Source organism: Arachis stenosperma, chromosome 3 (assembly GCF_014773155.1).
Source record: "Arachis stenosperma cultivar V10309 chromosome 3, arast.V10309.gnm1.PFL2, whole genome shotgun sequence".
NCBI lineage: Eukaryota > Viridiplantae > Streptophyta > Magnoliopsida > Fabales > Fabaceae > Arachis > Arachis stenosperma.
The window spans coordinates 167,401,522-167,414,268 of record NC_080379.1 but is presented as its reverse complement, the minus strand read 5'-3'; the positions used below and the strand labels follow the sequence as shown (position 1 = coordinate 167,414,268).

General features: G+C 29.6%; 1 protein-coding gene across 1 annotated transcript; it reads right to left on the bottom strand.

The window, feature by feature from the left end:
• Positions 1-7,762: 7,762 nt before the first annotated feature.
• Positions 7,763-12,417, bottom strand: LOC130967258 (protein FAR1-RELATED SEQUENCE 1-like). The gene is made up of 3 exons (XM_057892076.1): positions 12,271-12,417; positions 8,219-8,644; positions 7,763-7,978 (listed from the first exon to the last, which is right to left on the bottom strand). The coding sequence occupies exons 1-3, from the start codon at positions 12,415-12,417 to the stop codon at positions 7,763-7,765; spliced, it is 789 nt and encodes a 262-aa protein (XP_057748059.1).
• Positions 12,418-12,747: the final 330 nt, after the last annotated feature.

Below are 12,747 nucleotides of genomic sequence, written 5' to 3'. Positions count from 1 at the left end.
CGCGTCAATTTACCCTTATGCCCCTTGCGTGTTATAAATACTTGTCCCTCCTTTTTCTCTGTTTTCTTTCATATTCTAAAAGTTCTTTGTCTACAATCCTTGTTCTTTCCGAAGGGAAGTTCTTTAGCCTTCCTTCCTGGAGTATTTTGTCGTTGCTGTATCGGTTCCTCTCTATTTTTACAAACGGACACGTGGCCAAAAAACATTGTGACACGTGACACAACCAGCCACATCAGTATGCCACGTGTCACTGGTTACCACATCATCATATCATTACAGTGGTCAAATCATGGAGTGACACGTATCACTTACTATCTACGTCATCAAGTCATGTCATCATATCGTTAATGAAAAATGGGTCAGGGACTAATATGGTGCACTTTTCTCAATCTCATGGACGTAATTAGTGCAATTGGAATCTCATGGACGATGTCAGTGTATGATACCAATCTAAGGGACCATTTTGGAGTTTAACTCATCAATTATGAACTAACATAGAATGATAATACATTTTATTTACGAAAAAATAATCAACAATTAATATTAATAAATATAAAAAACATTCAAACACTTTGATTAAAAGTATGAGTGGTTATTTATTCATTATTAATAATAGTTTGTTCATAACAAAAAGTAAAAATATAATTATTCAGATTTAGATTTTAGAAGAATTAATGTTATAAGTAACAAATGATCTATTTTATTATGCAATAAGAGACTAAACTGGAGAAAGGATGGTGTATTATTCAGAGTGTATTCAGATTGTCTATTCATGTTGTCTGAAATGATACAATATAGAAGGATATTTATAGGGGCTAAGAGAATCGTAATAATAAAGACGTAATATTCTATAATAAATATTCAGATATACTAAACAATTCTAATTGATCCTAATTATATTTTAACATCCCCCTCAAACTGAAATATATTTAAAACAACAAAATAAAGAGAGAAAAAACTGCATAAATTGATAAAACGGGTGTAGACGGAACTATCGGAAGGAAGCGTAGATGGAACTGCCGCTCTCTAAAGAAAGTGCAAACGGAACTGGCGTAAAGAAACGCAGACGAAACTGTCATAAGGTAATACAAACGAAACACAGAACTGTCACGAGAGAACGCAGACGGAACTGCCACGAGAGAAATGCAAACGGAATTGCCATGAGAGAACGCAGATAGAACTGCCATGAGAGAACGCAGACGGAACTGTCGAAAGAGAGCGAAAACTATATGATTTTTTCATGAGAATAGGTAAGCAGCAGATGACAATGGTGTTTGATCATTTGACTCGAAAAAACACAAGACATAGAAAATAAGTTAGTCGGTGAGGTGAAAAGGTATCAAAGGAGTGATAAAAGGGAAAGAAGAATGACATAGAAAAAAATGCAAAAACTACAGTGATTTCACTGCAAGGAAAATAACCTATCCTCTTCAAGGAGGATACCATGACTTTGATACCATGTTAGAAACAAAAGACTAAACTGGAGAAAGGATTGTGTATTATTCAGAGTGTATTCAGGTTATCTATTCAAATTATCTGAAATGATACAATATAGAAGGGTATTTATAGGGGCTAAGAGAATCGTAATAATAAAGACGTAATATCAACTTGATATCTAAGAAAAAATGATAAGATAAAATCATAATACAGTACGTAGTTCTAAAGTAAAAGTTTAAATTAGACCATAATATCATTGCACAACACAAATTTAAAGTAACTTCACACTATAATATATCACACAAACAGGTAAATGACTGAAATTTAAAAACGAAACTTTTTTTTATTTATGCATACATGATAATACCATGGTCTATAAATATTTCATGGATAACATATTATATATAGCACCGAATGATGAGCATGGAAGTTGGAGAGTGTGGTGGTTTGTGTCCACGATAGTTACCTTCTTGCAACGACGCCTCATTGGAAGAAAAAGAATTATTTTAAAAATTGTCAAATGAAAGAGTAATTGGTAAACAAATGATATTTTCTTCTAGCATACATGGGTCATTTATAGTGGTAAAATAAAAATAAAAGGAACAAAATTTTGTATTTTTATATTAAAAATAGAATTTGATATTTATCCTAATAAAAGTATTATTGTTATTATTATTATCAATATAAATGGATTACCGTTAAAGGTAACAACTTGCCACTAATAAAATCATTGGATAATGAATAAGAATTAGAATGGTAACAATATAATTAAAATGATGATTAAAAATATTTTTGATTGATAATTAGTTTGATAATGCATTAAATGTTAATTTTATATAATTATAATAAAAATATTTTTTAAATTAGTATAATTGTGCATTATTCATTAAAATGATTAAAAAAATTTCCGATTGATAATTGATAAGTAGTTTAATAATGTATTAAATATTAATTTTATGTAATTATAATAAAGATATTTTTTAAATTAGTAAAATTATACATTATTTATTAAATACATTCATTTTGGAGGAAAAATGGATTTATGAAAAAATGACACCTTATTTTTGTTAGTTGAAAAAAAAATTCAATTTTAGTATATTAAGTAGATAAATAGATTATTGAGCCGCTCTTTTCACTTTAAAAGTTTTAGTCCTCTCTTAAAACTTTTATTAAGTATTAAATTATTTTCATAAATTTAAAACTATTTCTAATATTATGTATCTAATACATGTTTATTTTATTTTATTTTTAGCATATAATTTCGTTTATTGTGAATAAGGGATCTATCTTAATTAAAGTTTATATTTAAAATTAACAGTTAAGAATATCCTTTTTATATAGAATTTTGTTAGTATTTTATTTTTCGAGACCAAATTAGTAATATCTTTTATAAATTTTGATTTGATATATTCATAATTTTTTTAAAAACACTATATATATAATTTTTGTTTTGTTTGTATTACTTTAATTTTTTGGTAATATATTAATGTTAATTAAAATAAAATTGGATTTAGAATTATCAACTTTTACTTTTTTATTTTTTTTGTCAAATACAAAAAAAAGTGAATTTAAAATTGAAAGAAAAAAGAGGTTTATGACCAAAAGTAAAGATATCTAAATAAAATTATTTTAAAATATATCTGTTGTACTAAAAAAAGTGTTAATAATAAAAAATTGATCAGTATTTTCAGATATATTACTTAAAAAATTAATATAATACACTCAATCGATTAAAATTGAGAAAATTCTTTTATATATATATATAAAAGAATTTTATTTTATAGGCAGCAAACTGTTAAAATTTTTAGTTAATTATTTAATTCTTATGCGAAAGAGAGTTGAATCAAGTTAATTTCAAAAATTGAATTTTTTGTTCTGTTTTTGTAGAAGTAGATTATACAGAATATTTTTTTGGTTTTATTTCTAAAACGAGAACAAAACAAAGTAAAAAATAAGAGAATCAGGTAAATATGTATTTTTATTTGATTTTTTGTGCAATAAAAATTTATATCCAGTCTCCACCGTAATTATGGTAGAATTTTCATTATAATCAAACTAACTACGTACACCAATTTCAATTAATTATGGGGGATGCTCCCATAAATTTACAGAAAATGTCTTTTTGTAAAGACGCCTACGTGTCGTTATATTATTGGACGTTTTAAGTGAACCAATTTTTTTAAATTTTTTAACTAACCAAAATAAAACCGATTTTTTATAACAATAATCAATATTTTAAAAATCAACCGGATCGACCGATGTAACCGGTTCAACCTGAAACCTAGGTGAAAAATGATCCGGTCAACTTTCCAAATCCACCTCTTCTCCCTAACACCCACCCATTCCCCCTAGCACCCACCCCACCCCCCAATTCGTGAATCCATATCACTATCAGATGAACTCTGAACCCATAGTACCTTCCAAACTCACCTACCAAAATCCTAAATTTCCCTGCAATGGTTCTGCCGCGGTGCCGCTGCCGTCCGTGCTGTCGGCGCCTCTGCTTCCTCTCTTGTAATTCGGCATCCTCCTTCCCCCTGTCCCCGTTCTCCCTGGATTCTCTCGCCGCTGTGTTGCCACTCGCCGCTGTGTTGCCACTCGCTGTCGTTTCGCCGGACGCCGTCCATGTCGCCGTCGAAGGTTAGCGGCACTGCCTTCACTTCTTCGGTTCTTCTCTTCCTTTTATGCCCTGTTGTTGAATTTTGAATGTGACCTGTTGTTGATTTTTGAATGTGAAACTGTGAATGGGTTAATGGAAAATCAAATAATTGATTTCGTGCTGTTGCTCTTTTTTTAATTCCTGAAATTTTTGTTGAAATTTTCTTGCTGCTGCTAAAAATAGAAATCAAATCATTATTGAAATTTTTGTTTAGCTTTATTGATTTCAGGTTTAGTGTGATTAGGGATTACTTGTTTGTGATTAAGGATAATTTTTCTTGTTTAATGCTGAATGCTGTTGGTAGTATTAATTTTGCTGCTGTTATTAATTTAGCTGAGTTTTTTCGTTGCCTAATTGCCATGCTATTGTTGTGTCATGCTATGTTATACTTCTAGTTTCTAGTAGTTTTTGTTCAAGTTTTTCCTTATTGATGTATATTGTTTTAAGCAATTGTGAAGTTGACATGAAGAAGTTTGGAATCAGTCCTAGAAAATAGGTTGTTAGTTGTTTTGGTTGTTGATCAAGATTTGTATGCCACAAAATGATCAATGGGAGAAAGTTGTGGAAGGTCATATTTTAAGTTCTGTTATTTTGACTGAGAATTACTACATCTACATACAATACAGCCAAAGATTAGTGAGTAACTTTTAGCTGTGAATTTCATTTCTCTCCTTTAAAAACTTTAGCAATATAAATGTAGTTAAGTATCCAACAACTCCCCAAAAAGAAGAAAGAAGAAAGAAAAAAAAGAAGGTAGTTTTAACTTTTAAGTAGTCAAGTTGCTTAGTTAAATGGTATTCGTTGAGATTGAAGTGAACTAGCAACACTGAAATTTATGACATTATGTTGAATTTAAAACCTTAGGTATGTAGGTCATGAACAGGAAATAAATTCTTGGTCTTGTGCTGAATAAATTAGCACATAAATGGTTAGTTCTAGTGGCAAGGTTGTTTCTAGATTTGTTCTTTCCAATTGCATTAACTTGTGATGTCATAGAACTTCTTACCAAAACTTGTCATAGAATTTGAAAATAAGCATCGAAAAGAACCAAATCCTGAGTCTTGACATATCAATTAGATATGGCGTTGAAAGCTATAGATATTTTGGTATGAGAACCTTTTTTTTTTCTTTTTCAAATAATCGTTTAGTCCTTATATGAGCTTGATTTCCACAAAAGACTTTTTTGTCATAGCATATATGACCATAGAATAAGCCATGGTGAGTTTCAATGAGTTAATATGTTAAATGGTTAAATTTTTTTAACATTTATTTATTTAAGGCGGATAAAATATTAATGCATTTGCCACAATCTTTTGGAATTTGACATGGTAGAAGGCAGTCTATGCTAGGTATGATAAATGACATGGCAGAAGCCCAGCTCCTCCTCTTTGGCGTCATTGTCACCACACCTCCAGCAGCGGCAATGACATAGTACCACTGCATTCTTTTCCCCTTTCTCTGCTTCAAGAACCCTAGTCATCACCTCAGGTTCTCTCTTTGCTCTGCTTTCCAGTCTATTTTCTTTAATTAGTTAGTTAGTTAGAATTTGCATGTTGTTAGTGGATTTAAGCGGTTAAGATAGGTTAGGATTAGTTTATTAGATCCTTGTTAAGTTGCAAGTGTTGGATTATGGCTGTTATGGATTGAATGCCGATGAAAGTTGTTTGATTATGCGGAATTTTTGCATTGCACACCACATGTTTGATTGAATGCCTATGTGATGCTTTGCATTTGATTTATATGTTGTAGCTACTATAAAGATTAAATTGCTTTTTGTTAGGCACATTGTTCTTGGAAGAGGCACTTTTGGCTATATTTTGATGCTTGTTCAACTTATAATTTACGGTAATTTGGGTCTGTAGCTTCTATCTATTTCTCTCCAGTAGTCCACCACTTGGCAATAACTACTGGATGTCCCTCATAATTTTTTATTCCTGTAGTTTTGAGTTATCATAGATAAAGCATTGTCTTTGTGATGAAAAAAGAAAAATTTTAATAATTCCATTTATTTATTCCTCTGAGAAACTGCTTTTAGATGGGCTTTTTGCTTTGCTTCTAGTATATTTTATGTTGGTCCTTGTGTTCAAGTTTGAATATGGTCTTGCAGGGAAGATGATAAATGCTGGCTTTTTTCGGTCATCCTTTTTCTGTTCAAGTCGATACAAGCTCGCTTTGTCAATTGGCACATAGCAAATAGAGAAATCCAAGATTTTTCTCTCTTTTGTCCGGATCCAGATGCTTTTTGGGATCATGAACCTGGTTTATGATAGCAAATAGGAGGAACATAATGTGCATCAACCACAACAACCACAATGAATGTGTTCCTTCTCCAATGGGTTATGGTAGACAACAACAACCACCGTATCAATATAGTTACTATCATCATCAACAGCGTTATCCACCACAACCACAGCCGCAGCAACAGGCTCCTCCTCCTCCTCCTCCTCCATGCTCATATTATGGTGATGCTAATGGATGCACCATATCATGAGCTCTGCTACTTATTAATAGTTGCTTCTTAGTTCAATTGTAATTCTTCTAATGTTTTGGCGTATATCTTATGGTTTGCTCATATATCCTATGGTTTGATTTTGACCTTTTTTTATGAAGAGAACTACCTAACTAAGAATATGACATTATTTTGTATTTAAACTACATTTTAATCTGACTTCTGCATTTTTATATGGAAAATTTGTTGTGTGTGTCTGAAGTTTGTGGTGACTTTTTGATATATACTTTATATATATTATTTTATTTATTTTGTGATATCTATTTGAAACATAAAATATATTTTATTTGTATTTTTATTTTCTATTACCATTTTCAATGTTTTTTATTTTCAGTACTAAAAATAAAAATACAAGCTGAATACATCCTAAGATTCCCATAAGACATGGGAGTAAGAAAATAAATAGTAAAAAAATACATATAGAAGTAACGATTATGTAAATAATCAACAAATTCATTCTCATGATAACACCAAAGAAAAAATGAAACAATAAATTCAGAAAGCAAATTTTAGGATTATATACTTGAGATCCACTCTAATGTCTTAACCATTTTTTATAGTAGTAAATCTAGTTAGCAATGGAAGGTTGAACTTTCATTGATTACTTCACTCGTTGCAGCAAAGAAAATCATACATAACAGTTTACAGCAAATCAATTGATGGAAGCTGAGCTAAGGGAGAAAACATGAACATGGATTGGGAGCACAACATGCTCATACAAGTCTCATTATATATACAAAATAGATTAATCATTACTAGACACAAGAGTCAAAGCCTTGGATCATGTTTTACAAACCCAATAAAAAAATGGAACAATTCAACTCTACCATGGCATTTGAATGCCTCTCTTGAGTAATAATATCATATTTTTGGCACAACACCACAATAATCAACTCAGATGAAACCAGGCATTGACAGTAATTGGCTTTCTTCTTCTACCAATTAAAAGTGTCATTCATTCGTAGCATAAATAAGAAAACAATACAATGAATTTCATTGCATGAGAACTCCACCAGACATCTAAAGTAGGAACAGAGAGCAAACACCCTAGGATCAGCAATTAGCAGAATACTACTAACATTACACTTTGTATGCTTCGCATCGCAATATTTTTGAATTGACGGTTGGTTTCTGTGTTTCGTCGGACGGAAAATTATTTAAAGGGTGGCTGATTGAAAGTTCAATTGACTTTGTTCTTCTTTGCTTTCCATCTCCTTTACATTGTCTACTATGTGTTGTATTTTCTTCAATAGGGTCTCGTTATACTCGTCGACGTCAATGTGCTCGACTTCAAGATGTCTTTTGTAGGTGACAGACCTCTTTTTCTCTGCTGTCAACTGCTGATTTAATTCCCGAATTCTATCCCATTCGCCCTGGAAAATAGTATCAGAAAACAAAGAGGTAAGTGGGGGAAAATAAGCTGAAAACATGTAAAAGAACCAATATTATCCTGAAAAACTTCATTCTGAAATAGCCTGATGCTAATCTCCAACATTTAGCTTAATAGTGACATCATGATCCATCCAATTTGTCATTTCTAATCAATCTGGCATGAAGTAACTGTGAAGATAACTAATTTAGTAGTGCATAGCAATGGAAGAAGGAGAACTGACCGGATATTGTTCGTAGATGAAATCCCTTCTGCCACCTCCTGGACCAGCAAGAGGGTGTGTGTGTTCCTTTACAAAACATGTAACAACCCAGCTAACGGATTTTACTTTCCTTACCATTATCATTGCCTTGCAACCAACCCTTGTCTCAGCCCTTTGCCGTATAACATTTTCACGCTTGTCAGTCATCCTGTATCCCTCTTTGTTGCAGACAAAAATCCGCCCAATAGTAGAATTATCGATCCTTGATCGCGAGAGTTTACTAACACGTACGATGAATCCAACACTCGTGGCATATGCATTGTAGAATACATGTGCCTCTGCTTCTGACTCAAACTCCTGTCCCACACAAGGTTCAACAGGTGAATTCCTGTAAATTCTCGACCTGGGGCTTTCAAGATTAGCAGCCACTTTACCTGCTGTAAGTTCCTGTAAATTCTCGAAAGATTGCGACTTTAAATCTGGGAATTGATGAATTGTATTACCAAGAACATCCCTTCTTTCCAGGTTTGAGCATGATCGAGTGAGCTTGGGAGAATCCCAGAAGGGGTTAGGGTTACAATTTATTTCACCGTTAGGCTTAAATTTGGGCTTGGGGAAGATAAAGGCCTAAAGGGTTAGGGTTACAATTTTTTTTATAGAGATTTAATTGTATTTTTAAATTATTAAGGATTTAAATGTCTGTAAAATAAAAAATTAAGGATATATTTGTTTTTTATAAAAAAATTTAAATATAATTTGGTTTATATTGTGTAAATTGATGGGAACAAACCGGATCTAATAATTATAATACGAACAATTAGGTTTATTATTTTTGTTATAATAAACCGATTTTATTCTGGTTTATTAAAAAATAATTTATTAACCGGTTTAATAAAGATGTCCAATCATATTATAACACATATGCACGTCTTTAAAAAAAGACATTTTTTGTGTCTTTATGTAAGTGGCCTCCATTAATTATAATCTAATTCATGTAGTATCAACCACTAAACGTCTAACCTAAGCCTAGTGACTACCAAATGCTATTTCAATTTGGCAAAGAAAAATCCAAACTGGTTCGATAACCACTAAATACTATCTCAATTTGATAAAGAAAACTACTCATAGTTCAACAATAACAAAATACACAAAAAATTTCTTCTGACCTTTTCAAGGTATTTCTTTTGCCTCTTTTCTCTGATGATTTTTTTTATTTTTCACCTCACAATAATTTATCTTTTTTTTTTCAATTATAGAAAGATAAACATCAAATAGTCATAATAATAAAATCTAAAATGAACCACAAAATTGAAGGAAAATAATTCTTCATGTATGAGATAATGCTTTGAATTTTTTATTCTATTTTTTTTTTGCCTTCATATATTGTTAAGAACTAACTATATAGTAAAAAGCTTGCTTCGTCAAAATTAGTTCACTGCCTCTTCAATTCATTTTCTTTGCTGATTCTCCCTGTTATGGTTGTCTTTCTTAGCAGGGGCGGAGCCAGATAGTAAAAAAGGGGGGCGATGACCCTCTAATTTCAATTTTTTACATGTAAATTATATGTAAATTTCAGTTTATTCTCTTTTTAAAATTTTATTTTAGTCTTAATTTATTGTATAAATATTTTTGATTCCCTTCTAATATTTTGTCTAGTTTCACTCCTGTTTCTTAGCATACATTGTTTTTTTATTTTGCTTTATTACTTCTTTTGTTTGTGTTGTTGTCTTCTTTGACATGTATTGTTTTTTTATTTTGCTCCACCAGCATCTGTTGTCTTTTGAAATTGCAATTACAATCCATTTTGCTCTTCTGTCGTTGTTGTTATGTTGTGGGTGTTCTAGTTGTCTCTCATTCATCAAAATATTACCAAATATCCCATTTGTTTCTTTTTTCCTATTTCTTAACAAATGCATAACCTTCTATCTTTGTATCTTGGTTCTGATTCTTGCTCATTATTCCATTGGGCTGATGTTTTGAACTTTGCATTGTGGAATGTTTTTCTGATTCTGAGTTATGCCACTTACAAACACACAATAAACTTTACTTGGATTTTTAACCCAATAATAAATAATTATCATTATATTAATATACCAAAATTAATTCTAATTCAATGCTTATAAGTTTAATTAATAAAATGAATACACTTAATAATTAATAATATAACCTAAATTTGAATAAATTCAAATGAATTCGAGTAAACTCTGTAAATTTGCATAAATTTATATAAACTCAATAACCCTCAGTTTCTTAAGAATTAAAAAATATAATTTTATTAAAAAGAAGTTTAAATTAAAATTTTATAATTAAAGATATAATATCTATATCTGATCAATTTTAGTTTTTAATATCACACGTGGAATAATAATTTATTTATTGTAAAGTTGGAGACCAATTTATTACATTTTTAATGATAAATAAAAAAATGACACATGAATGAATAATATTATGATACGTGACTCAAGTTACGTGGGCTAATAATATTACGATATGAAACACAAATGTCCATAACTACATGTTATGTGTCATTGAATGCCTTATCATCATATTATTATATATGGCTACTCATGACGTAACACGTGTCACTGACAAAATATGTGATGCTGTTAACGAAGAAGTACATGTTAGTGGACTAACATAAATCATGATAGCCAATATCAAAGTCATTTTTTGTATAATTTAAATTTTAAAGACAATTTTAGTGCATGATTCTAACTTTCTTGTCAATTTAAAAAAATATATAAAAACAATTGAATTATAATAATAGTCCTCACAAAATAACTTAGTACATGTGGTACAATTTCAAATAATAATAATAATCATTATTAGCAGTGACAAGAAGAAAATTTTGGATTCTTTTATAAGGTTTTTATGTAAGGGAAGTTAATAAATTTTACATACTTTTAAATAATTTGCAAGAATTAAATTCGTTCTATATCAACTGAATGTGTAAATACGAAACTTGTTACATATCGAAGTGCATTTCAAAAAATATTTTTTTATCTATATAATTATTATATTACAGAAATGGTTAAGTTTGTTTTTCTCAATATTTTTATTTAATCTCAAATTGTTCTAATATTATTTTTGTTTTAAATTTGTATTAACTATTTAATTATGTTTTATTTAGACTCTTGGTTACATCGTTGGAGATTTAGACCATTAATGAAAAAATTAACTATTTAATTATGCTAATATGTTAACAATAGTTCAGTTTGTCCTGTTCCAGAACATTAATGTTTAGAAGTATAATTAAAATCATTGTCAAAGGAAATATATTTGAAACATTAGAAGTATTATTAAAACTAAACTAAATGTGATCCAAATATTAAAGGAAAAAAAAAAGTAATAGTAGTAGTGGTGGTATGTGTAGTGGTAGTTATAGAATGACAATGATAATGAAAAAGAATTATTAAGAAATAAAAAATTAAGTATTAACTTAATTTATTAAAGATTCAAAAAAAACTCTGAATTTTATATTTGTTTTTTTGACATTATTAAACTAAGAATTACTAAAACAAAATTAAAGAAAAGAAACATAAAATAAGTATAACGATAAAATAAACTCTAGCTATAGTACAAAAAATTAATAACTCACCGCTTATAGCACAGTTGACCAATATGACCAATTCAAATTGATTTCTATGGTTAAATTAGTCATTAACTACATTACTAAAAGACAAAACGTGAAAAGAGATTAAATAGTACGATTTAATTAGGTATCCTTTAAAAATGGTATAATATTCAGTTTTTTATTACAATAATTTAAAAAAAAATTAAAATAAATACATTTAAAAATTATGAATAGATTTAGTGTCTTTTTAAAATTAAATACACATTCAAAATACAAACTAAATAAAACTAAAATTTAAATTTTAAATTTTAAATTTTAAATTTCTATTTCAGATTTAATATATTTAATTATTAATATATTATAATTTAAATACATATCTAAAAATCAAATTATTCAAAATTCAAAATTTTGATTTTAAAATTCTAAAATAAACATTAAATCATCTAATTATTAACTAAACCTATACAAATTAAAACACTCAAAGAAGTAGAGAAATTACGTTTGTCCTACATCGAAAATCCAGAGGCGCACATCGAAAACCCAGAGAAATCATCTTCTGCCACCGTTCATCCGCGTCACCTTCCACTTCCGCACTCATTCTCGATGCTGCCTTCCTCTTTCTTGGCGCTCGTTCACAATGCCGCATTTTCCTTCGTCAACATTCATCTTCATCGCCGTCTTCCTTCTCCTCTTCGTCCGTCCGCATCAACGTCGTCATTCGTCCTCGCCAAAAACTTACCTAAAGTTTGGATGGGTTTCTGACACCATTACTTTCTTTATTATTCCGTATAAATTTTTTATTTTTTTAAAATAAAAATCGAATAAATGGCTTGAAAATATTTTCATATATATTACAATGCTAAATTATTTTTGCATGTGCAATTTCTGGATTTTGGAAATGTTTCAAAAATATTTTTCTATATAACTTCATAATTTTAGATGTGTTACAATTGTTTTTTAATGTTTAAATTTAAAT

Bases quoted from the DNA above. Each gene is read 5' to 3' on its own strand.
- LOC130967258 (XM_057892076.1), bottom strand. From the start codon at position 12,417: ATGCGGCATTGTGAACGAGCGCCAAGAAAGAGGAAGGCAGCATCGAGA. The intron at 8,645-12,270 runs GTAATTTCTCTA...GAGAATTTACAG, and splicing joins ATTTTCGATGTAGGACAAAC to GAACTTACAGCAGGTAAAGT. The intron at 7,979-8,218 runs GTCAGTTCTCCT...ACTATTTTCCAG, and splicing joins TCATCTACGAACAATATCCG to GGCGAATGGGATAGAATTCG.